The 25518-nt window shown below is 38.9% G+C and overlaps 2 protein-coding genes across 3 annotated transcripts in view; both read left to right on the forward strand.

The window, feature by feature from the left end:
• The first annotated feature begins 3658 nt into the window (after window positions 1-3658).
• On the forward strand, window positions 3659-14326 carry LOC121957038 (uncharacterized). 2 transcript variants are annotated; one of them, XM_088069253.1, is made up of 7 exons: window positions 3685-3700; window positions 4765-4849; window positions 7306-7370; window positions 8925-9028; window positions 9143-9478; window positions 10487-10599; window positions 13722-14326. In XM_088069253.1, exons 2-7 carry the CDS (start codon window positions 4778-4780, stop codon window positions 13809-13811), a joined length of 780 nt encoding a protein of 259 aa, XP_087925379.1. In that variant the 5' UTR covers window positions 3685-3700; window positions 4765-4777; the 3' UTR covers window positions 13812-14326. The 2 variants fall into 2 exon arrangements, with proteins under 2 accessions (XP_087925380.1, XP_087925379.1); XM_088069254.1 differs by lacking the exon at window positions 7306-7370 and having other exon boundaries at window positions 3659-3700.
• Window positions 14327-21526: 7200 nt separating this feature from the next.
• Window positions 21527-25518, forward strand: part of septin9a (septin 9a) — a 94769-nt gene continuing 90777 nt past the window's right edge. The window contains exon 1 of the mRNA XM_042504429.2: window positions 21527-21847. Coding sequence (XP_042360363.2) covers window positions 21826-21847 — 22 coding nt within the window. The 5' untranslated portion in view covers window positions 21527-21825. The remainder of the gene's footprint in view (window positions 21848-25518) is intronic.

Consider the following 25518-nt stretch of genomic DNA (forward strand, 5'->3'; position numbering starts at 1 on the left):
ATTCAGGACTGTCAAATTTGAGAAGAGATGTTCTCCCGCCCTCATAGTTGGTGTAATCATGCATCTAACTCAACTGTTGAAGCACGACATAGCATAAATCAATCAGTCAGACTTTATTTGTATAGCACTTTTCATACAAGCAAAACTGTAACACATTATTACTGTCTTTTTTATTTTATTTTCTTTCTTGATTGCGTACATATAATATTTATGTTGTTATATGGTATGTATGATTTTCTAAAACTACTAAATAAAGAATATATTAAAAAAAACCTGTAACACAAAGTGCTTTATGCAATAATAAAACCTATTGATAAAACGTTTTTTAAAAAAATGTAATATTAATAAATAAAAATATAAAATTCTCTAAATAGTAGATCAAAGGATATCACCACAAATAATAATAGATAAAAACGTTATAAATAAAACAATATACCATCTAGTACAACAATAAAACAAACTAAATTGTGCAAATAGATAGGCGATAAACAAATAGTTTAAGTTCAATTAAAAGCCAACATCCCAAAAAGTATGGCGATGGATCTTCAAAGCATCAGCAGGTTTATTTCTATTGCAGCCATCGCACCATCCGTCATTATTTCCATTTGAAGGCGATGTAGGAGTGTGATGTGAGTCATAATGGAAAGGCAAGCTCTTCTCTTATAAGTGGGTGTGGTCCCCTGTGACGGATTTCTCGGGGGTGATAGTTCACAATTTCACAGAGGTATTGTGGATTCAAAACTTTTGAAGAGTTATGCGATGCAATAACACCTCTTTCAGAGCCTGCTGCATCACGCCTGAGGGAGACAGTTCCTACTGACAAGCACATGGCCTTAGCGTCATGTGACCTATAAAAGCAGCAAAATATGGCTTTTTTGAATCACCTGAAATACCACCTCATGCCAGCGTAAAAACTTTTATTGCTATAAATAGGAGTTTTTTCCCCAAATTGACATGTTTCCATTAGGCGTATTTTACATTCGTAGTTTTAGTTTGTGCACCACTAACCTAAGCTGTCTCAGCCAAGCTAACGGATGACGTGCAGCCAAACTGGGCGGAGCCAGGGCCTGACCTTACAGGGGTTGTAAGAAAAGCAATAGACAGCAGGCGAATCGTCAAGAAAAAGCATGTGTGATGGCATCCTAATGCCTCCCTGTGTACAGTGGGCTCTGAACCTATTCAGGTACGCACGTCCTGGTTGACCACCTACCTTTATGCCTATTTCGGGGCGAATGCGTGCTTGTGATTGGAGAGTACAACTTATAGGGTCCAGTTGTGGGTGGAGCCTGTGTGAGATAAAACCTTATTGTCTTAAATTCTCAGAACCTCAGTTCAGTCCTTAAACAAGTGAACTTTATGCAGCTAACAGGAATCTCAACACTAAAAGACAATCTTCAGCTGTATTCACTCGCCTACCCCTCACTCTTTTTTGGTGTGAAATGCAAAAGGCGGCTCACAGAACAAAAAGATCACTTCTGATTACACATATAACACAGTCATCTCATCTTGAGTCCATGACTTTGATTTGAAGGGCTGTGTATTGTTGGCTCTTGAAAGCCTCTCACTGTGAAGCTGAAGGATCTTTCAGCAGCTGTAACACTCTCTTTAGAAATAACAGGGAACGACAGAGGTGGGTAATTTGACAGGTCGTGCAGACCCTGACCATCTGAGTTTAGTATTTTTCTGTAAGCCTTCATGCTGTGAGCTGTGAGCTTCACCAAACAGTGTCCCTCTAATATATTGTGCATGCATCATATGTCTGAACTCCTTAATCCTTTGAAACTTGAGCAAATTGGCTTGATTTCTTTCAAAAACATGGCAAAAAGGCAATGGGCAATGAAAGACAAAATGACTCACAAATTAGCAGGAAATAGAATAAATAGATAGAATAAATTAGAATAAAGTGCATGAAAATGACCTGAAAATTAGTTTAAAAATAAGTAAATCAAATTTAAATAAACAAACATGGAGTGCCTAAAATGTATGAATAAAATGCATAATAAATCTATATCATGTTTTTGAATATGCAATTATGATCATTATGAATATAGTTTTTTCCCTAGCTTTTTAAAATAATTTTCTAAATCTTCCAATTTCTCGCCCTTTGTGGAACATTTCTTATCAAGCTGCTCATTGCCTTTTTTCCCCTAAGATTTTGAAAGGAATTACATCATTTTCTCAGGTTTCAAAGGGTTAAGAGTCAAATCTGGAGTAGCAGTAGATGAAGAGTGCTGAGGCACTGCGGTGTTTAAGCCCTCATCTGCTGTGAAAGGCATGCAGAGGTCAGTTTAGATCAGGAAAAGAACTTCCTGCCCTGGAGAAATGCCAAGTTGTTGGAGGGCAGTCAATGAAGACCTGTTTTCGGTAAATGCTGTACACGCGGAGGAAGTCCTGTGCCTTTTATTATAACTTAAGACTCAGTGTGAGCCTGGCTGTGTGATGCTTTACACTTTTTCTGATGTGTATTTGACCTTTGGAAATATGCAGAAATAAGAAGAAAGTGAATAATAGGGCTGGGCGATACGGGCTGCAAATTACATTGCGATAATTTTTGGATTTGTCCTGATACGTAATATATGTATCAATGTTTTTAAATCTCCTCAAAAGCACCTCATTAATGCCAAAAGCTGGGAGACAGAATCGAACATTACAATCGTTTTTCTTAACAAATTCCCTCTTTGATATGACAATATTGTAGGAATGACCATAATATTAACATAATTATATTTTTGAGCAATAATCATAAGTGATGTAGATAACATGGCTAACTTGGTAAAGTGAAGTATAAAAAGAAGTAGAACTGTCTGATAAGTTGAGAAAAGTACATCACTTAACTGTAACCTTTAAAATCAGGGAAAAAAATACCATTATTCCATATCATGATATCACAATATCAAATATCTAAGACGATATATATACGATATACGATTATATCTCGATATGATGTTACATTTTTTATATTATAATATATGTTTATATTGCCCAGCCCTAGTCAATAATAATACCTGGCATTAATTTTGATTTTAAAAGATTTGGTATACGATCTCTTTTAGTCAACCCAATCACCAGAATTAATGTTGGCATTGTACGTTTCTGCAAACCACAGATTGTTATATATGTATTTATCAGGTATGTTGAAACTCTTAGTTTCTTTACATTTTTATTTTATTGTTTTGATGCTTCGTGCTTCGTTCGTGTTAGGAGCAACTCATGTTAAGCTTAAAAAATATTGAGTTTGGCTGTGGCAAACACAGCTGGAAATGTCCTAAATATGTTAAAAAACAAAAAAAAAACAACCTGTTTTGGTTCCTACAAACATAACTGAAAATGTCCCAAACTCTCCTTAACATGTCCATTTCTGGCCACTATCTCCCACAATAAAAACATGTCAATAGCAGTGGAAGAAAACACATTTGCACTCCTCTTCTTTTTTTTTTCAGAAACGGTACAATTTAGAGCAAAAAAAAATCCCCAGAATGCAACGAATGAATCCATTCAGACCTCCTGTCTTTTCCAATGGAGATAACTTTTCTAGGATGTCTAGATCTCTGATTATTGTCGTCTAACTCTACTCAAATGCACAGACTCATGTGATGGGATGTCTGTGAGCCAATCACAGAGTTAAACATCATATAAAAGGGACGGCAGTAGAGCCGCGCCCCTTTTTTGCAAGTATGGCAGACTGAGAAAAGGAGGAATAGTAAGGCACATTTTAATCTGTTAATCATGTTGTTGCAATAAACAGTTTGTGTTTAAACTCTATTTTAAAGTAAACATGAGATATTATATTACTTATACATGTCAAATTATCACATGAAAGATCTGGATTTTTCAAAAAAATCTGAAAAATCTGGTGAATGTCACCAGAAAATACTTTTTAAACACGGAGAGACTGTTTTGATTTGATTTTTTAATGATGCAATCAGCTTTATAAGGCATCTTATTGATTATGTTCACCGAATATTAACCTCAAGAGATTTGCAACACTGTTTTGTTGAAATACTTGATATAAAATATAAATATTTTAAGTCATGATGACAAATACAATACAGAATGTACATGCAATGTGTTTTAAAACATCACTTTATGGATTAATTTTAGTTCATAACCAAGTCTGCATATCCATCTGATGAAGAGCAAATGTGGTAATTGTATGTGGTAATGTGGTAATCTAGAGTGTAGACTTTTCTTTCTGCTCTTCTCATCTATTGTCTAGCTCCTAGTATTTTTGTCATCTTGATATGTAACTTTTTATAAGTTCATAACCAGTCATGAAAATTAAATAAACTCAAGTTTTTTGTTTTGTCATTTATTGTAATTATTACAATTAGGTCATTTCTGCATTAAGATTCGTTACCCTTTGTAATGGACAGAAACAAAACCCCATAAATTATCTTAATCTTTTATTATTATTATCATTATTTTGCTTATGGTTTATGGGTGCATGCAGAGTAAAAATCCACCATTTCAGTATTTTTTGTGTTTGTAATATGTTTTGTGTTTGTAAGAAATGCAAAACTCCAACATTTTATTCTGCTGACTGAGCTTCTCTAGTTTGCTCTTTTGTCCCAGTCAACAGCTAATCAGTAAAACCACATTAGAAACAGACTCTCTTGTCTATCCCCCCTTGATCATCCTCCTAATCTTTCTAGAGAGACGGCAGATTACCATTTTCCTCCCCCACAGCCATATGCCAAGTTATTTAACTGATGTGATGAATGTGTAAGCACCCCTCGCTCATTTGCAACTTCAATATATCGACAGGACCCATTATACCATGTGTGCTCCAGATGAGGCCGGCAGATCTCCGAAGAGGGGGAAGAGTGTGGAAATGAATGGAGGAAACGAGGTGAGTCATCTCTGAGTGACATGGCAAGCAGTCAGGCAATCAATACTCCCATTCAGTCATTGTGCACTGACTCAGCAACTACAGGCAGGAGGAGAAAGGAGAGTTTTAGGAGGAAATACACTATAAATATGTTGCAGGTTTCATAACACCATGCAGAGGAGAGCATTACTTCTCTCCTGAAAGAATAAATCCACAACCAAAATAATGTTTTTTACGTCAAGAAACAATCCAATAATCTTCATATCATCATTGTCTTCCTGTCCTCTCAGACAGAGCCTCCTGATTGTCTTTCACTCTCAAAAATATAAACCCTTCCCACCCTCCAGAAGCCCCAAACAGGAAGCACTGGTTGGCAAATGGACAGGCCCGTTTCCGTAGCGACAAGGGGAGCGTAAAAGCCCTGTCTGCTCTGGCTCACATTGTGCCTCCTTAACCGGATGAGACTGGAGGAGGGGAAGTGATGGAGGGGAGAGCAGTGGGACGGACAGGGACTTTTTATAATCTGTCCCAGAGGGAAGCAGAGAGAGCACGCGGTAGCTGTTTGCTATTTTTTTTAAATTTATCTCCAAAGACTGTGAAAGCTTTTATTGATGTTATTGATGTTGACTTTACAATTCTCCCAGGACAGTGACAGCTTAATGGAGCTTGTTGAGGTCATTTCAGCTTCAAATGGTCATCGCCTCAAACATAAGACTGTAAAACCTTGTCAGCAGTTGGTAAATGACTGTTTTAATATATATTAAAGAATTCTTTATTGCTATACCATTATAAAAGACTAAAATAAAGCCACTCACTTATAAAGCACATTATACATTAAATACAGTTGTATGCTGTCCATACAAAAAAATCATAAAATAATTTTAAAATGGGTAAAAATAAAATTCAAAATATAAGAACAGTGTAGATAAAAATAAATAAAATTTAAAAAAGCCTCTGTAGGGAAATGAGCAGCAACATTAAATGACACACTGGATAAAGTGCATTAAAAACATCTGCCTTACTGCACAATCATTTAACCCCTTCAAACCTGGATCGACGAGAGAAAATGACAAGAAATTAGTGGATTTACAAAAATATTTGTAAATGTCCAGAAAACTATACTTAATAATTATCCATATGGATTTTTAAATTATGAAACTGATTAATTATTAATGGTAAATTATTAGATAAAATATTTAAAATTATGTTATAGAAGTATTATAATTTTAAAGATATTTTTTCAGGTCATTACTTCAACTTTTTTTTTTTTACTTCCCTCCATTTTTTTGTTTTGTTTTGTGTTTTTTCTGTGTGTTGTTTTTTAATTTTCTGGTAATTTTCTTGTATATTTAACCTGCCCAGTGGTCGTGCCATGATTGTAATGTTACGAAGGCCAGCAGCTTCAGGATAATGGATGGATTATTGAATAGGACTATCAAGCACAGGCCCAGGGGCCCGAAGTGTCAGGGGTCCCTCCTGGCCTTCTTTTGCAAATTGTTACTCAACTATTTTCATAAAAAATGCTAAATGTATGGATTAAAGTTAAGTGTTAGCCCTTTATCCTGTATATAATCTGTTCCTTTAAGCATAAAACTACAGTATATTTCTTCCAAATGGTTAACTCTCAGGCGTGTTTGTGTTTCTTCCACTAGAGGGCAATACAAACACTGTTAAACAGAGGCCGCCCACCCTCTCTCTGCTGACAATAAACTTTTGACCTACTTTCGGTGAGGAGTATGCACTGACACCATATCCCTGTTGTTCAACATCAAAAACATAATAATGCATTTCCTTGTGTCTGATTCTGGTGTTCGACTTCCCTTTTCAGTTTGAGTAATGTGACCTGGTTTTTTTTTTTGTACGTATATATGTGTTTGTGTGTGTGTTATATGTGTTTATGAGATTATTGTAGTCACTAGTTGAAATTAGAGCTGCCAATCACACATTGCAGTTTAGTGTTTATATATATCCTTTATTTAACCAGGTAAAAGACTCACTGAGATTTAAAATCTCTTTTCCAAGAGTAACCTGGCAGCTTAAAACATGGTTACAACAATAAATAGAGACAAACAAATACAACTGTCACACAATACAAAGAGGGGGCACAACCTCCAGTTAAAATGCAAAACAGAAAAATCAGATACATTAAAATGTTCATTTCTCAATTTGAGTTAACATCAGAGTAGCAGTCACATTGACCCAGAGTGCTATTTCATCGACCTTTTAAAAGTGGCTTAAATTGCCCCATAATAGTGACCAGCTCAGACAGTTTCAAGTCCATCTTTAAGTTGATAGACTGTCTGTCTGCATTTCCCATTTTAGTTTCTTAATCTCACACATGTGAATTTCACATGTTGTTGTTGTTGTTGTTGTTGTTGTTGTTAGACTTTTGGTCAAGAACCATGAGGCAAAAGTGAAAACATTTTTTCATGCTTCCTCTAATTTCTCTAAAATTTGATGTGAAACTTTTATGTCAGCATGTTTGCTGTCTGGTTAAAGCTCCCCGTCGTCTGTCTGTCCTGCACAGCCCTGAGCGTCCCAGGTAAGACTAATTACATGTATAATGTCTAACAATCAAAAATGTGTCTTGTGGTAATTAATGTGTTGAATAATGAATCAGAAAGCTTTGAAGAGTCTCAGTTAATGTGATACTTTCTAGTCTCTGTCTACAGAGATGGACACTTTGAATTCCTTCTGTAAAACTGAGTGTTATTTTATGTTTATATCTGGTAATACATATGTTTTTCAGACTGGATCACGGGTACCCCTAGTAGGGGTACTTAAGAGTTTTGCAGGAGGTATATTAGATTTTTAAAAAGTGTCAGTTATGCATAATTTTTTAAATGAATATACTATAAGTTATATAATATTACTTAGATACTAATAAGTTTAGTAATATAATAAATGTAAATATAATCAAATGTACATGTCAGTTAAACATATACTATATTTTTTAACTTTTTTTAATATAGTTTTAGTATTCCTATGCAATTGTTAACTACTCTAAAATACACAATCAACTTTTACATTTGTTTATTGTGTGTTTCTACAAAAATTGTACTTTGCTGGTTAGGGGTATATATGGCGAAGAAAATATTTATTTTTTAAGTGCAGTGTATGTGAAGAGCATTAGAGTAAGAGAAAATGAAAAAGCAAAAGCTGTCCAAAGTACAGTACAAAAACAAGACGATTAAATTCTCATAAACTGGTAAAACATGCAAAGTGGCTAAAAGTACACAAAAATATAGTAATTATTTTATTTTATTTTAGATATAATTTTCGGGTTTTTTCAGTGCCGTTATTTGATAGGACAGACCTAGCATGAAAGAGGGAGACAGAGAAAAGATGACATGCAGCAAAGCTGGACTCAGAACCACAGCCGCTGCAGCGAGGACACAGCCTCTGTACACCAGGCACCTGCTTTACCAGCTGAGCAACCAGATACCCCTTTTATTTTATTTTATTTTATTTTGTTTAATTTTATTTTATTTTATTTTATTTTATTTTATTTTATTTTATTTTATTTTATTTTATTTTATTATTTTATTTTATTTTATTTTATTTTATTTTATTTTACAAGGCTCATCTTTAAAACATATGTAATGGGCTTCAGCCTATACGTTACAGTTAAATATAGTAATTCTACAGGAGTGGCTAGTAATTTATTGCAAATGTGCAGTCAAAAATTTTTACAGTTTACAGTATATTGTTATGTTTATCAATACACAGTCTGTGTAAAGATTAAAAAAAATCAAAAGGTTCCTTCCTGTTACAATATAACTAAATGGTTTTCAAGCACAATGGTTAAGAAAGAGCTTGCAACATATCACTGACTGATAGTATCTTACTTTAGAGAGGGAGAACAACAGTCTAATGTTCATCTCCACTTATTGCACGAGCTGTATGACCTCAGAGAAGAGTTGATGTTTAGGAGTCTGCAAATCCTGCAGTGAAGTGTATTTAAGCTGACTGTCTGGTTACACTGTCACGCTCTCTGCTCACATCAAACACCATAATGTAGGTCACATGTTGCTGTTCGTAGTTGCATTTGGTACTGTGGGTGAAAACACATGCACATTTCCTTCTGATGCGATAGAGTTCAGGTGAACCTTTGTGTGACAGTCACTGTCAGCATGTCCGCTGTGTGGTTGAAGCTCGCAGGCATCCTTTGTCTCTCCTGCACAGCCCTAAGCGGCCCAGGTAAGACAGATTACATGGATAACGCATAAGAAAAAAATGGTAATAAATGTAAATGAATTCTTAAAGCTCCAGCAAAAGGACATTAAACTGTTTTTGTTGTATCTGTCTTTGTAGAAAGCAGTGGAGTGCAATGGAGAAATTTCGGTGAAGCCATCACGATCCAGTGCAGACCCTCTGCAGCAGGTGAAGAGTACCTGGCTCTGCAGAAGGGTCTCAACGAGGAACAACGAGTTTTGTTCATAGATGGCAGCTCACGAAAATCGACCATTGCTAAAGAAATCCAAGACAGGCTTCAGGTAAATGAACGATTCCCCAATGTGGACATTCTCATCAAAAACCTGACCTCCGAGGACACTGGACCATACTGGTGCGTGTACATAAAGCTTGACGTGAAGTCCAGTAAAAACGTAAACACGAAAGGCTCGGGGTCTGTGCTCCTGGTGGTGACAGGTGAGTCTCATCTTTTTGTGTCCATTCACATGCCAGTAAAGAATGACTATTTGCATTCAGTCCAGAGAGCGAATATAATATTGTACATATTTTACTTTACATACTACTGCAAAATGTCTGATGGACGCTAAATTGACGTATTTGATAGAAACAGTTCTGGAGGAGGTTTTCAGATCCTTTATTTAAGTAAAAGTACCAATAGCAAACTATGAAAACATTGTTACAAGTTAAAGTCCTGCATTGAAAATTTTACTCAAGTAAAATTAAGTTTTATCAGAGAGATTAATGTCAAGTTTCAAAGTAATAGTACTTGAGTAAATGTACTTAGTAACATTCCACCACTGGATTGCAATAATACCCATGCTTTCTATTAACTGTTTTTGACTCCACTATAATGACTACCTAATTTAAATAAAGGATAAATTAAAAAGTTTCACACTTAATGAAGATTTAAGTATATTTATATACAAAAAAAAGAATTTTGTTTAAGTATATAAGTGTGAGAAAAGTATTTCTAATTTTGCTAAAGCAAAATTGTATGGGGAAATTGGAAGAACTTCATTTCATATGGAAAGTCCCTTAAGCAACGTGCAAATTAAATCTTGTTTATAGCAATAGTCAATACTTGTGACTAAATGTGGTCAACGGAGGTTCAAGTTCATCAGAGAAGTATAGTAAATCAAATTTAAATAAGAATAAGTCTTTCCCTTTTATAGCCAGAAACTGCTTGTAGTTTCAGTAGTTAACCACAAAATAAATTAATTAATTAATAATTAAAATAAGAATAATAATACATTTCTTGAATTGCAATGCAGATATGAAGGTTGTTAAACTACTAGCAAGCTACTGCAAAATGAAGTTAAACTGCTTGTTTTAAATACTGTTGTTATTCACTACTCCCCCAACACTTCCCAAAGGCAATAATATTACTGCATATCGGTGATGAAAATAAGGGAAACACAAAACTTGCACAGTTTGCTGAACACACACACTGTCCATTAATAACAGATTCATCAAAGACATGTGACCCATCCAGTGATTATCTGCTCCTGGTGACTGTTGTGATCTGTGCTGCCGTGCTGCTTGGCGTCTTCATATGCTTCCTCATATGGATCATCAAGGTACCCATGTGGTGTGTGTGTGTGTGTGTGTGTGTGTGTGTGTGTGTGTGTGTGTGTGTGTGTGCGCGTGTGTGTGTGTGTGCGCACATTTCTTCATTCGATTGATCTCAGTTATACGACTCACAAACCCTGATGGAATCACGGGGGTTGTTTCCATTTTCCTGTTGTTGTCAACCGTCCTCGTCCAACAAACACACAGAGTTAAATGTTTGTTGTGAGAGTCACTTTTCACACTTTTCATTTTCCCTGTGAGGTATTGATTCGTCTGTGTGGTCACAGAGGCTGCAGTGTGTGTGCTTACGTTTTTATCGCGTTATACTGACAATTCTCATTTTATCTGTATCTATCTGTCTGTCCCTCTGCCTCTGTCACTGTCTCTCTGTCAGTGTCTCTGTGTCACTGTGTCACTGTGTCTCTGTGTCTTTGTGTCTCTGTCTCTGTCACTGTGTCTGTGTCTCTGTGTCTCTGTGTCACTGTCACTGTCACTGTCTGTGTCTCTGTGTCTCTGTGTCTCTGTGTCTCTTTGTCACTGTCACTGTGTCTGTGTCTGTGTCACTGTCTCTCTGTCTCTCTGTCTCTTTGTCTGTGTCACTGTCTCTCTGTCTCTCTGTCACTGTCTCTGTTACTGTCTCTCTGTCTCTGTCACTGTCTCTCTGTCTCTGTCACTGTCCCTGTATCAATGTCACTGTCTCTCTGTCTTTGTCTCTTTGTCACTGTCACTGTGTCTCTGTCACTGTCTCTGTGTCCATCTTTGTGTCTGTCTCTGGCGGTGTCTGCGTCTGTGTCTGTCTCTGTCACTGTCTCTCTGTCTGTGTCTGTGTGTGTCTTTTACTGTCTCTCTCTCGGTCTCTGTCTGTGTGTGTCTGTCACTGTCTCTCTGTCAGTGTCTCTGTGTCACTGTGTCTCTGTGTCTTTGTGTCTCTGTCACTGTGTCTGTGTCACTGTCTCTGTGTCTCTGTGTCTCTGTGTCACTGTCACTGTCACTGTCTCTGTCTGTGTCTCTGTGTCTCTTTGTCACTGTCACTGTGTCTGTGTCACTGTCTCTCTGTCTCTCTGTCTCTTTGTCTGTGTCACTGTCTCTCTGTCTCTCTGTCACTGTCTCTGTTACTGTCTCTCTGTCTCTGTCACTGTCTCTCTGTCTCTGTCACTGTCCCTGTATCAATGTCACAGTCTCTCTGTCTTTGTCACTGTCACTGTGTCTCTGTCACTGTCTCTGTGTCCATCTCTGTGTCTGTCTCTGGCGGTGTCTGTGTCTGTGTCTGTGTCTGTCTCTGTCACTGTCTCTCTGTCTGTGTCTGTGTGTGTCTTTTTCTGTCTCTCTCTCGGTCTCTGTCTGTGTGTGTCTGTCACTGTCTCTCTGTCACTGTCTCTGTGTCACTGCCACTGTGTCTGTGTCTGTGTCTGTGTCTGTGTCTGTGTCTTTGTGTCTCTGTCACTGTGTCTGTGTCACTGTGTCTGTGTCACTGTCTCTGTGTCTCTGTGTCTCTGTGTCACTGTCACTGTCTCTGTCACTGTCTGTGTCTCTTTGTCACTGTCACTGTGTCTGTGTCACTGTCTCTCTGTCTCTCTGTCTCTTTGTCTGTGTCACTGTCTCTCTGTCTGTCACTCTGTCTCTGTCACTGTGTCTGTGTCACTGTCTCTCTGTCTCTGTCACTGTCTCTCTGTCTCTCACTGTCTCTCTGTCTCTGTCACTGTCTCTCTGTCTCTGTCACTGTCCCTGTATCAATGTCACAGTCTCTCTGTCATTGTCTCTTTGTCACTGTCTCTGTGTCCATCTCTGTGTCTGTCTCTGGCGGTGTCTGTGTCTGTGTCTGTCTCTGTCACTGTCTCTCTGTCTGTGTCTGTGTGTGTCTTTTACTGTCTCTCTCTCGGTCTCTGTCTGTGTGTGTCTGTCACTGTCTCTCTGTCAGTGTCTCTGTGTCACTGCCACTGTGTCTGTGTCTCTGTCACTGTCACTGTTTCTGTGTCTCTGTGTCTCTGTGCCTCTGTGTCTGTGTCTGTGTCTCTGTGTCTCTGTGTCTCTGTGTCTCTTTGTCACTGTCACTGTCACTGTGTCTGTGTCACTGTCTCTCTGTCTCTGTCACTGTCTCTCTGTCTCTCACTGTCTCTCTGTCTCTCACTGTCTCTCTGTCTCTGTCACTGTCTCTCTGTCTCTGTCACTGTCTCTCTGTCTCTGTCACTGTCTCTCTGTCTCTGTCACTGTCTCTTTGTTGCTGTCACTGTGTCTCTGTCACTGTCTCTGTGTCCATCTCTGTGTCTGTCTCTGGCGGTGTCTGTGTCTGTGTCTGTCTCTGTCACTGTCTCTCTGTCTGTGTCTGTGTGTGTCTTTTACTGTCTCTCTCTCGGTCTCTGTCTGTGTGTGTCTGTCACTGTCTCTCTGTCAGTGTCTCTGTGTCACTGCCACTGTGTCTGTGTCTGTGTCTGTGTCTGTGTCTCTGTCACTGTCACTGTCTCTGTGTCTCTGTGTCTCTGTGTCTCTGTGTCTCTTTGTCACTGTCACTGTGTCTGTGTCACTGTCTCTCTGTCTCTGTCACTGTCTCTCTGTCTCTCACTGTCTCTCTGTCTCTGTCACTGTCTCTCTGTCTCTGTCACTGTCTCTCTGTCTCTGTCACTGTCTCTCTGTCTCTCACTGTCTCTCTGTCTCTGTCACTGTCTCTCTGTCTCTGTCACTGTCTCTTTGTTGCTGTCACTGTGTCTCTGTCACTGTCTCTGTGTCCATCTCTGTGTCTGTCTCTGTCACTGTCACTGTCACTGTCTCTCTGTCTCTGTCTGTGTGTGTCTGTCCCTGTCTCTCTGTCTCTGTCTGTGTGTGTCTGTCTTTGTCTCCATCACTGTCTTTCTGTCTCTATGTCTGTCTGTGTCTGTGTCTCCGTCTGTCTCTCTCTGTATATACTGTATGTGTACGTATTTTTTATTTAAAAGCGTAGAATGTGTCTCTTTAAAACGTCACTTATCAATAAAAGTCATCATTTATCAAAGAAATGACGTGATAATGATAACGATGTCCGAAACAAAGCTTCGGTAAAGAGAAGTTGCAGAAAGTATGCTGAATAACAATCTTACTACTTATTGTGTCAAAATCCCAACTCCAACATGTTGACAACAATATCTGTTTCCACCAGACCAAGACTTTGTGCACCACAAAGTCGAAACCACAGCGCGTCCCCAACAATGATGTTTATGAGGACATGCGCGGCACAATCAGACGATAAAGATGACACCCTGCAAGAAAGCAACCTGAAACTCCACAGTGTCTCTGCACCACTGAGGCATATGTGATGCATGAGACGCAATTTTGCAGCTCAGCGTTTTCTGACATCTCTTCAGGCCTTGTGTGTTTGTCTGAATGAAAGACACTTAAGACAACACTGTCTATGACTTGCTACGAGGTACAAAACGAGACAGCCGATTAACAAAGTGGTACGACGTATGAAAATACTTCACACAGCTCTCTGTGAAAGAAGAGAAGCTCAGATGTCATCGTTTGTAATTTCTGTCTGTAAAGTCAGAACTGGATTTTACTCTGACATGTATTTTTGATGTAAATGTGGTTTTTTTTTTAAATTCCAGTCATTTCTCATATTTTTGTACAAAATCATGATTTATTGTAAACAAAACAAAAAAAATGACAGGGTTAACTTGAATGTCTAACCACTATGTATTGTAATGTAATAAATGTAATTTCATGTCTACATAAATAAAACAATAAATTTGTGAGATAAGCAGCCATGTTGGAAATAATATACTTTTAATTTCTGTGTTTTCTTGAGGCTATTCGCTGATAAACCACCCGGTGGTTTTGTGGCATCACCATCGAGCCACTAAGAGACCAATAAATGAAAAGAAAAAAACAGCTTAACCAGAAATGATGTGAAATAGATAAGTATTTCTTTAATAAGAGGAACAGATTACTTTTTTCTTTACTTAGCAGCATAAAATCAAAGAAAGAATTGTTTAGAAGTTAGTGATCTAAATATTGAAAACCTGTGCACACAGCTACAACTAATGGTTATTTTTACTGTCAATAAACCTGTTGATTATTTTCTCAATTAATCGATTAGCTTGGCCTACAAATTGTCAAAAAATGGTGAAAAATAGTAGTCAGTGTTTCCCAAAGCTCCCAATGATGTCCTCAGATTTTTTTTAACACATTCACAACTCAAATAAAAAAGAAAATACTCACATTTAAGACGCTGGAATCAAAGATTGTTGACTTTTTTTTCCCTTAAGAAATTAACCAAACCCATTAATACATTTTAAAACTAGATGGCAATTAATATAATACAAACTAAACAAACATTATATTTATAATTAAAAACAATGATACAAGGCAGCTGCCCCACAGAGGTCAGGTGAAAAATAAGCTCCAAAAAAAGAAAGCAAAAAATATTGTTTTCTGTAACAAACATATAATTATTAATAATATCATTTTCTGCATTTTTCGGTAGATTTTTGATCATTTTGAAGTAAGTGTAAAACTAATTTTTAGGTCGTTTTCTTTGTCACCTTTGCCTAATTTCTTGCCAAGTTGGTCACTGCATTTTCTCCCATGTTTTTGTAAAGATATCACACCGATTTGTTGAGGTTTCAAGGGGTTAAATTGATTGTAAAAGGAGTCTGACGGCAGCGCAGAAAAACTGATGTCCAGCCAGGTCTTAAAGGGTTTTTACTTGAAATTCAGTGGACGGTATGGCCATGCCCATGAATAAAAGGGTGAAAGTCCGGAGTTCGTTGGATCCATCCATCTCCCCGTCCCCTCCTGCCCACCATATATGAGCTTTTTTGCTCGTTATATTACAGGAGCTGCCAGCAGTGTTACAAACTGACACCACCGGTGTGTATCATAGCGATGTAAAAGGTGCCTCTGTGTGTCCATGCCTGACATTGACATCCATTGACAAAGCGCTGGTAATTGATGTTTTACATTGTTGCCAGCTGCCTCGAAAACTGATGCATCTAGTGCGTGTCATATCGCCGCAAAAGATGCCTCTGTGTGTTGGCATCTGACGCTGACATCTCTGACAAAGCAGTGGTATTTTGGAGTTGGAGTTTTGAGTGAGAACATGCCGGGTGTATGTAGGGCTGTTTTTAGGATTTGAGGACATTCAGGGCTTAGCCTGGTACTTTGTTCTCCCCTGGCACTTTTTTAAGCTCTATTTTGATGCTTTTTATTGCACTCTGGCACATTATTTACATTAAAAGTACAAAACTAATTCCCATTGTGAATCGACTCCCATTGTGAGTCAACGGGCCACCTGGCACTCTTATAACTGTTCTACAGTTTTTATAATTATTTTGAACTAGTCTGTGGTTCAGATTTTTAACTTGCTTCAGCCACATATATCCCATCTCAAATCTGTGAGTTTTTTTTAATGACAATGAAGTAATCAGTGAATTGTTTTTGATATTAAACATTCTAATGTTTTTTTTTCTTCAGTAGGTCAATGTAAATGTTGATGCACACAAGAAGAAGCAACCTTTTAAAAAACAGTACAATAATTTATGACGGGTGCCAAGTTGAGCCGAGTGTGTGTGTGTGTTCACTAAAACAAACACTGTAACTCAAGGAACAGTTCAAACAATGTAAGTCAAGACAAGCTGAATCCAAACTCGGGTCCGAGAGATACTGCATGAGTCAACCTTAAAATGTCACACAGACAAAGAAAAAAAAAAATTCTTGTGGCAGCATGCAAGACAGGCGAATGTTTACTTGTGCGGTGTGTCTGTGTGGTCACAAGCTGTGACTCTTTTTTCTTCACCAAGCAGCAAAGATGAGCCAACACAGTTAAGTGTGAAATGTGTGTTTACGCTTGTATGTAGGGTAAGTGTCAGGGTATATAGTGTTGTGGGTGTGCAGTTGCGTGTGTGTGTGTGTGTGTGTGTGCTTGTTAAAAGTCCAGTGAGGAATTGAAACTGTGCTTTGAGGTGAGCACAGAAACGGAAACTGAGACCCTTTTACAAGAAAAACAGCATAGGCACAATTAGAGCAGGACGCCAAGAGCATCCTTACCACAGTGTCACAGTTACTTTTTGGCTGATTTTTTTAACCCAGCAAATGTTCCATTTGTACAAATTTAGACAAAGTGTGGAAAACTCCTGATTGTGCAACTGCAGCAGTTTCCATGCTTGTCATAACTTGTAACAGGAAACTCCAAATGATAAGGTATGGCAGGACGTGAGGTACAAAAATACTGTATAACACCAGATAATAACCTACCACAGTTTTACACAGCCAATAGGTGCAATGTGTTAACAAAATCGAAGGATATGATGTTTTTACTTTGAAGCCACATGTATCAACGACCTGTCTTAACGTAACCTCTGAGACCTCAAGTCTGATATTCCACACAGGTGCTGCTAGTATTAAGGTGCTTTTGACATGTGGCTGCACACACACATCTTTTTTTAGCTGTTGCAAAATTCATCAGACGCTGTTTTCTGTAACAGATGTAAAAGCGGAAACTGTGACATTCATAGGTGCCTTTAGAAGAGTAGGTAGGTGTTGGGTGAGACAAAGTTTTTGGTTCAAAGTGCCTGGTTTCAAACTTTATCTGATTAGGATTTTCCATACAAGTCATGTAATGTTTTAAAGTGTGACAGCTCTTGGTACTTGTATCTCGCCCCTGCAGAGGTTTTCTGGTTAAGGTGTTTTAGGTGAGAGTTCTACAGATCATGCGTTTCTACAACAGGATGTGGCTATGGCCTTTAATATAAGTCAGAGGGCCATTCACACATAAAAAAAATCAGCCTCTTAAGCAAGATGTTACATAGCTCACCATAATCTGCATTTACTCTGTATAGCTTTAGTGATCATTTTTCATTATTATTACTACACATTTATCCTTCAGAGAAATTCTCTGCCTTTTAAATGAATTTTAAGAGAATTTTGTTATTTCTTGGGGATGACTTTGTGGAGGAATTTTGAATTTTCATCAGCAACTGCGAGTGCAATTGGAATAATTCTGCGGTAGGCTTGGGCAGTATCAGTGTATCATGGTATACCAGAATGTTTTGAAATCCCAAAGATATTATTTTTAACATTGTCAAAAACACAGTCACTCTGCTCTTTATTAAACTGATATGGAGATGCTGTATTGAGGCAATGAAGTACACAGCACGTGCCCCTAATCCTGAGCTGAGAGTATTGTTACTGCGAGCGGTGGGGATAACATGGCAGAATGCTAATTTGCGTTTTCTAGGATGGCGAAGGAATGATCTCACTCCTCTTGCTCAAACCTATCCAATTCGACAAACAAAGGCGACGAGTGCTGGCCAGTAGGGCAGGTTATTCCTTGACCATACTAGGAAATGCAAATACCTACAGGGCGAGAAAAAAGATTTTAAAAAAACTGGCAACAGCAGAGAGAGGCTGCAGGGAATAGACTTATTTTCACATTTGAATGGGTGAGTTTGGACCCTATTTTTCCATGTTTTGCGTCTAAGTAACCACGATTTTATAAATTTGTCCAGTATTGATCAAACCAGCACTGACGGTGCAGGCTACAATGTAACCACTTGGGGCATGCTCACACCATCAATTTAAATCTACTACAAGCGCTTGTTTACACCACTGACTGGCTCAGATAGTTATTTTAAGTCTCTGACAACATGAAAAGGATCCTAGAGGGATAGACATGTTTGTTAAAGAGTAAGATCCTTTTTAGTTGACCAGAAACAGCACAATATCACTTACACCCAAACCACCAGACTTCATTATAAAAAAACAGTGATTTTAGCATGTATCGAGCCAGCATATTTTCACATCTAACTGGATCAATAAAGGGTTTGTGGTGATTGTCGGGACAGTGGACGCACAAACCAAGACAGTTTTTATGAGTTGAATTTTGTTTCTGTTGACTTTGAATGAATTATGTTCTACAATGATAAAATTACTGTTTACTTACATTGAGTCTGGTGAGTTTGCTAAATGCAATTTCAGGGCTGTTTCTGGTCAAACAAAAATGATATAACTCTTTAACAACAATGTCTATCTCTCTCTAGGGATCAGTTTCATGACATTGTCAATCCTCTTATTTAATCTTATTTGAGCCTGTCAGTGGCAAAAACAAGCACTTTCAGTTGACATACACTGATGGCACGATACGCCCAGAGTGGTTTCATACAAAAACATGTAGAAAAAGGGTCCAGTTTGAAAAATACAAAAGTTAACCTTTAACACAAAAACAATATTAACTGTGAACAATAACAGCAGCTGAGGACTTGTGTTACACTGCAAGACAATTAAGTTTTCTGATAATTGTAGTGAGTAAAAGTTCGAACACCTCTTCTTCAGAATTTCTCAGATTTTTGGTGGTTTCGGGGTTTTTCTCAGCAATACTTAGATAATTTAGTAATCCTGCATTGCGAGATGAGAGCTTGGAGTCATGTGGCTGCTTCTTGCAGTTACCACTGTTTGATACATCTGGAAAACAGAGAGCCTCTGAATCAGCAGTTATGGGATATCATCCCATTCCTGCTAAAGGCCTAATGAGGTCTCTGGCTGCCGCTGGCAAGCAGGAGGTCATGCTGATGTTGTGATCTAGAGCACGCCACATTTGAAGCATTAGAGGATTCAAAGGACACTGATTAAGCATGGTTTTAAGTTTAAGAAACCACACAATATGGCAAGATATCACTCTAATTTTCTTATTCAGATACATGTTTCTTTTTACTTTTTCTTTTGCTATGCAGCCATTCAATACTTGAGTTGTGTGGGTGGAGGCCTCTGAGAAGGGCTTTTGAGATTATTCTTTTGTATTGATTCAGTGGTCTTAAAGTCAGCATAACAGAGTTGCGTCAAACTTTCATAGCGAGAAAAAAAAGCTCAGCCCATCTCTGGTTCGTGCACAACATGCAGATTCATCTAGTTTCTGAGAAGCGAGGTGACTCACTTGATTCTTTGTCACTTCCCTTGCGAAGACACATTTGAGAAGAGTTAGTGATGTTTAAAAGTAGGAGAAACACATTCTTTCTTTTACAAATTAAAAGTTATAGGTAAAGCAGTAAAACCCACTTTAACTTCATTTCATACGCACAGGTTTTGCTGCTGCTGCCTATTTGGTGTGGTATGACCAGAAGCTTATGGAGACTGATGTTACAAAGCTTTGGGTGGATAGTTTCATAGCTGGCATTATTGAGTCACTTTATTGACTGATTGTTTTTCACTTGTATGCTTCATTTTAGCATTTAAGATTTTCCTTGGTTGTTTCTTGTTGGTTGCTGTTGTTCAGCACAAGTAACATGAGTTTTGCTTTTTTGAACTAGTGTCTGTACACAGCTTAACAACCACAGAATCATTGACAGTAGGTTTTTGTTGGGTGAATCTGATTAACATTGCATGCACTCATACAGTTACCTGATGTTACTATCTGACTTAGCCTTTTATATGTTTTTCTGGGACAAACAGCTTGCAGGTCCACCCACAGCTGTCACTGTTGATGTTTATCTTTTAGATTGACATTGTGTAACTCATCAACAAGTTCTGTTTTCTTAGTTAATGAAGCTACTGACAAGCACTCTCTGAAAAACAGGTTTTTTTTCCCCACAGAGTGATTTCAAAGCGTAGTTTTAGTGAGATTGGACAATCCCAGAACTGCTATGGTGATTTCCCTTTTGTAAAACACAAATCAGCTCTTCTATGCACCAAATGAGTAATGCACTCATGAAGTTGGTAAGTGTGCAGGATTTAGTGGCTTCTAGTGGTAAGGTTGCAGACTGCAACCAACTGAAACTTGTGCCATTTGCCAAAGTGTGTGGTGACTGACACAAAAACAGGACCTATCTAGAGCGAGCAAGTGTTTGGTTTGGCCTTTCTAAGCTACTGTAGAAACAACATGGTGGAGTCTGTGAGGCATCACTACAGTCTGAGTAAGATCCAACCATCGCTCCTCTGCAGTTTCACACTCTTGATCACTTCCAGCTCAAAAAAAAAAAAAACAAAACAAGATAGTGAAGCTGAAATGTGAACACAAGGCTTCAAATCAGCAGTCTTTAAACCAATGGTTGATGTCACGATGTCGACATATAGAGTCCAAGATAAAAAGCTGCTTATTCTAAGGTAACAAAAACACAATAAATCTTAGTTCAAGGCGATTCTATGCCATTGAAAACATAGTTATGAATGTCATATTCCGTTTCTGATAATATACCCCCCTGAATCCTACACACTGGGCCTTTAAATTTGAATGCATGCATGGTTAAGTAAATCTATACCCATGGATAACACCCCAAAAAAAGTTGGGATGTTAGACACAACCTAACATGCTAGATAAGAAAGACATCTGCTGTGTCAAAGCTGTTGTTGAGCTGCTGAGCACAAACTGCTGCTGAGAGGCAGAGGACAGGACCAGGCAGCAGCCACAGGAGGTCTCCACTGTCTCCACTGCAGCTGTGTGTGGCAGGATGTGAATCCAGGTCTTATGAACAAGAAGCAGGTTACCACAGTTTGATGTGTGGAATCTAAAAGAGGTTAAAGGCCGTGGGCACAGCTGAATATTTGTATACATGTGGGCTATCGCTCAACACTTGGCTCCATCCAACCACAAAGTTTATACTACAAACACATTGCCCCACACACAAACACACACAAATGACCCACATTATACAACTGTGGTGGTGTGTGGGCGATGGCATGAGCTCCTTTAGAAATTATAAGCACACACATAATGAGAGGGGGGCATTTTTTTAATGTATCTATTTTTAAAACATGTTTTATAATCTGTTAGATGATATATATATCACTCACATGCCCGCTTAATTTAAGGATTACTGAGCTGTGCAATTTATTAATGTGCTTCAGACTTCTTCTCAAACCACAAACCCACAGCAGCTATTATTTAAACGCCTTTATTCCACCTCTGATTCATGCAAAGCCCCCACAGTTACAGTTAAACCACTCCCGCTCCTGGACTGGGCATGCGTCAGGAGCGCAGGTGTGATTGTATCCATTCCCAGCAGACTGTCTCCCAAGTGGCTCGCGGTGGGAATTAATACGGGATTAAGTCCAGGAAGTTCGATAAGAAGTAAATTTACCTGCACCCAGGTGCGTCTGGAAAAGCTGAGCGTGCAGGAGTGGCAGTGGGAAGAGAGGAGCGCGCGAAAAGAAACAACCTGGAAAAGTTACGGATGCAAACGTCCCGTTGACAAAAACTGAGAAACCGGAGCGAGTCATCAGCTGTTGAGATTTGCAAATTTAGACATCACCAAGCGGGGGAAACAGCTAAAATCATGAAGAAATATTCATATCCAGGTAAGTGTGTTGTTCAAACGTGTGTTTCTGAAGATATAAGAGTTGTGGTGTGCGCGTGCATGTGTCCCCGTGTGACAGAGGGGCGAGGAACAGAGAGGGAGAGAAATGATTGACGTAATTCTTGGTGAATGTTTAACAGCAATACTGCTTTCCACACGTGGACATTTCTAATTTCTCTTTTGTTTAATTTAACCTTTGTAACATAAAAAAAGCTCCACTCCTGAATCTGTGGGTGTGGTTCTAAATCCTCCTCCAAGATCATCTCGGATTGTAGCCCTACACACACGACATCATGACGGATAGGTGGCACAGAGAGCTGAGCTGATTCTTCCAAAAGACTTCAGGCAAAATGTTTCTTTGGCCTGAAGGACATAACAAGGAAGTACAGTGCACCGCTTGACTTGTGTCCTGAGTGACACTAAAACATAGGAAACATGGAGTGCAGGATTCATTTGCAGAAAGAAAAAAGGTCAAATATTACAATGCCAGACTGTGTACTCAAATCGTGAGACAGTTAGGTTGTAAATCTGTTTTGACTGGCAGTTTTATGGTGCAGTTCATTCACTCCTCCCCACTAAACCCCTAAGAGTGACTTGATTTATGCAACAAATCTTTGCAAGCTTTATTCTGGGACTGTCTGGATCCGATTGTGGTTGTTAAGTCTCATAAGATGCGGAAGTTATCATAACTTGGTGTTAGCTTGTAGGTTTTCAAAGATCTCTATGTTATGATTTTACTGATTGTGCAGGGAATGTCAAATGCTGAAACCAGTGGTTGGAAAAAATGTATTGTATGTTGCATGTATATGTTAGCTTTTTACATTATTATTTTGTAGCGGATACATTGAAAATGTTCTTTTTTCAGTAAGGTTGTGTTGATGATGTGGTTTGGTTTAGGCACAAAAGTTTCTTTATTATGGCGAGGAAAAGATCATGTTATGGCTTAAAACACCCAGGTTCAGAAGCTCAAATAATAGGGATTATGGGGATAATTTCATTTAATCACATTTAAAATGTTATTTGACCAAATGGATGCAATTCTTGGGGATTGTGATTCTCAAAAATGTATCCACTGATTTACAAACATCTTTGTCCATATGCAAGTCTATGGGAAAAAGTATTTTTGGGCCGCATAGCATCACACGACAGTGCTGGAAGTTGTAATTCAAATGTTTGGCCACAGTGAAAATTGACTTCAAACCTGGCGTGCTTCCTCGGGGCCTGCGTCTGCAGCTTGGCAGGCGTCTCGTCTCAGTGAAACACCATCCACAAACCCCTGACAAAAGGTAGTCTAGAACTGTGATATGATCTGTATGAACCTTGAAAATGTAACGTATTTGTGTTTTGCAGAAACGTATAACGTGAACATTTTCATCCAGCGACAGGGCTCTGCTCAAAGACCCCTCAGACACAATCAGTCCATCATTACTGTCTATGTCCTGACTGATACTTCTGACATAATTCTATCTCTTTTTTCGTTATTCTCTTCCAATTCTTCCTTTTTGTCCCCCTTTTTCTCCAGCACTGCTCAATATTACTTCCATTATCTTCTGCGCCTCCTTACCCTCCTCCCCCGTCCCTCACCCTGTAAGCTCTGACTCAGTCCAGTGTACACAACGCTTTCCCGCGGAATGCCGGCTTTCCCGGCTCCTCTTCCCAGAGTCTTTGTGCGATTGAGCGTCCAACGGTTTTCCATCGGAGCCAAGTGCATGTTGGGTCATGCCACCTCTCCTCCTCCTGTGTGTGTGTGTGTGTTCTCCCTCTGCGGTGCGCTGTGTGTGGAGCTGTCACATTCTTTGTCAGAGCTCTGCTCGGAGAATTGTCTAATAACAAAGTGTTTGTGCAGCCTGATGTGTTGTGAAAGGCCGTCCTCTCTAACGTGTAGGGGTGTTTAGACAAGCATCAGAGATGTGGAGGGGTGACTTTAAGCGAGGAAGGTCAGCCTGTGTGTGTCAGCATGTGTGTGTTTTGTACGCAAACACCCGTACACACACACACAGAATGATTGCTGGCACATCTGAGTTTTAGTTTTAGAACTTATGTATAGAAATGTGTACATGCCGTTTTTTAGGGAGGTTGTATATGTGTGTGTGTCTGCATTCACTCATGCAGCTGCTCATGGAGTCGATCCCCGCCTTGTACACCACTCCCTTGAGTCGTCTGGATCAATGAGTAACCTGTATGAATAACAGCCCACTCCAACACACACACAGAGTCATTATTTTCCAAGTACACTCCTCCTGGTATGTGCTTTTATGTGCTACTCAAAACACACACATGCACACCTAATTCCACTACTCGTACCTGTGTGACAAATGCCTCACTCCGCGCTGCATTACGGCTTTTAGCCTGTTTATACTGGAGAGGCAGCGAGGCTTTGATTCAGAGCCTAAAGCTATTGTTAGATGGTAACATGAAAGTCAAGCTATAAACTGTGTTGAGACATATTTGCCCTGTCATCTAGCAGAGCATGCCGAGGATGGTCTAACCCTCAATTTGGCTTCCTAGAAGCTGGTGAATAATGGACTAATAAGGTATTTGAACACGTGGACATGCACATACAGTAATGTAGTGTGATCTGTAATGGTTGTGTCATGGAGATACAGATTTGACTGTGGGACGTAACTTTGAAAATAGCATCAGAAACTAGACAGTGTGAGGATGCAGAATTAAGTGACTGATTGGAGATGCAATAAATTGATGATAAAGAAAACACCAAAATGTGTGTATGTTTTCTATTATATCAGTAAAAGTAGCTGTTACTTTTTCTCCTTTAGCATTAACCTGTAAAGACTGAATCACTTGTCCCTTTTACACTGCCTTCAAGGCGGGAATATTGCACCGTTATGCTGCCTCGCTGTTCAAAAAGTACAATCGCAGAATGGGGGGGGGTGGAGTTTTCTTGCCGTTGAGACGGCAAGGAAGGTCGTAAGAGCATCGAAACTGTGTTTATGTGAAAGGGACAAGACAGGATAATGGGCGGGACGGGTGTGGCATTTTGATGGTGTGTTTAAAAAGAAACGCTGTTTTCAGTTAGCAGCTAACTCACAGATGAAGAACAGTCACAGTATATGTCTGCAAATTGGCAAAACCATGATGTCCGGAGGCTCCTTATACTTTCAAAGCAGAGGACGAGATCAGTCGTTATGTAACATGATGGTAAATTATTGTTCGTGTCTCGTTAATGCCATTGTTGTGTTTTATGTAGCGCTGCCGATGTGTGTGTTATATGTCATATAGACGCTGTTGTGTTGCATGTCAAGCCCATCAAGCCTTGTTAGCTTCCACGATCCTGGCATTATATCTAAAATCCCAAACTAGAACGGCTTAAAAAACGTGAAATTGCTCAGTGTTACATCGCACAGTTTTTTTCCCCCTGAAGTTATTGTAAACAATTGAGATTTGGTATGTATAAATTAACAGGTGTAAGAGGTAACTAAGGGGGTGTGGCTTAGTGAAGTTTGGTCATTTGTCTTACAAATATTTCAGCATTAATCACAAACCTATCTAGCTGTACAAGCTTAAATGCATTCATCCATTATTTCCACTTTGCACAACACTATACTCTGTAGTGTTTGCACCACATTGTCACTGATATACTCAGGAATGTGGAGTTCCCCTGATTGCAGGAGACCTACAGTCTATGTCTTGTCTCTGCTTTGTATGGTCCTC

Source organism: Plectropomus leopardus, chromosome 18 (assembly GCF_026936395.1).
Source record: "Plectropomus leopardus strain MGB_pleo_1.0 chromosome 18, ASM2693639v1, whole genome shotgun sequence".
NCBI lineage: Eukaryota > Metazoa > Chordata > Actinopteri > Perciformes > Serranidae > Plectropomus > Plectropomus leopardus.

Bases quoted from the DNA above. Each gene is read 5' to 3' on its own strand.
- LOC121957038 (XM_088069253.1), top strand. From the start codon at position 4,778: ATGTGTGCTCCAGATGAGGCCGGCAGATCTCCGAAGAGGGGGAAGAGT. The intron at 9,029-9,142 runs GTAAGACAGATT...CTGTCTTTGTAG, and splicing joins CACAGCCCTAAGCGGCCCAG to AAAGCAGTGGAGTGCAATGG. The intron at 10,600-13,721 runs GTACCCATGTGG...TGTTTCCACCAG, and splicing joins TCCTCATATGGATCATCAAG to ACCAAGACTTTGTGCACCAC.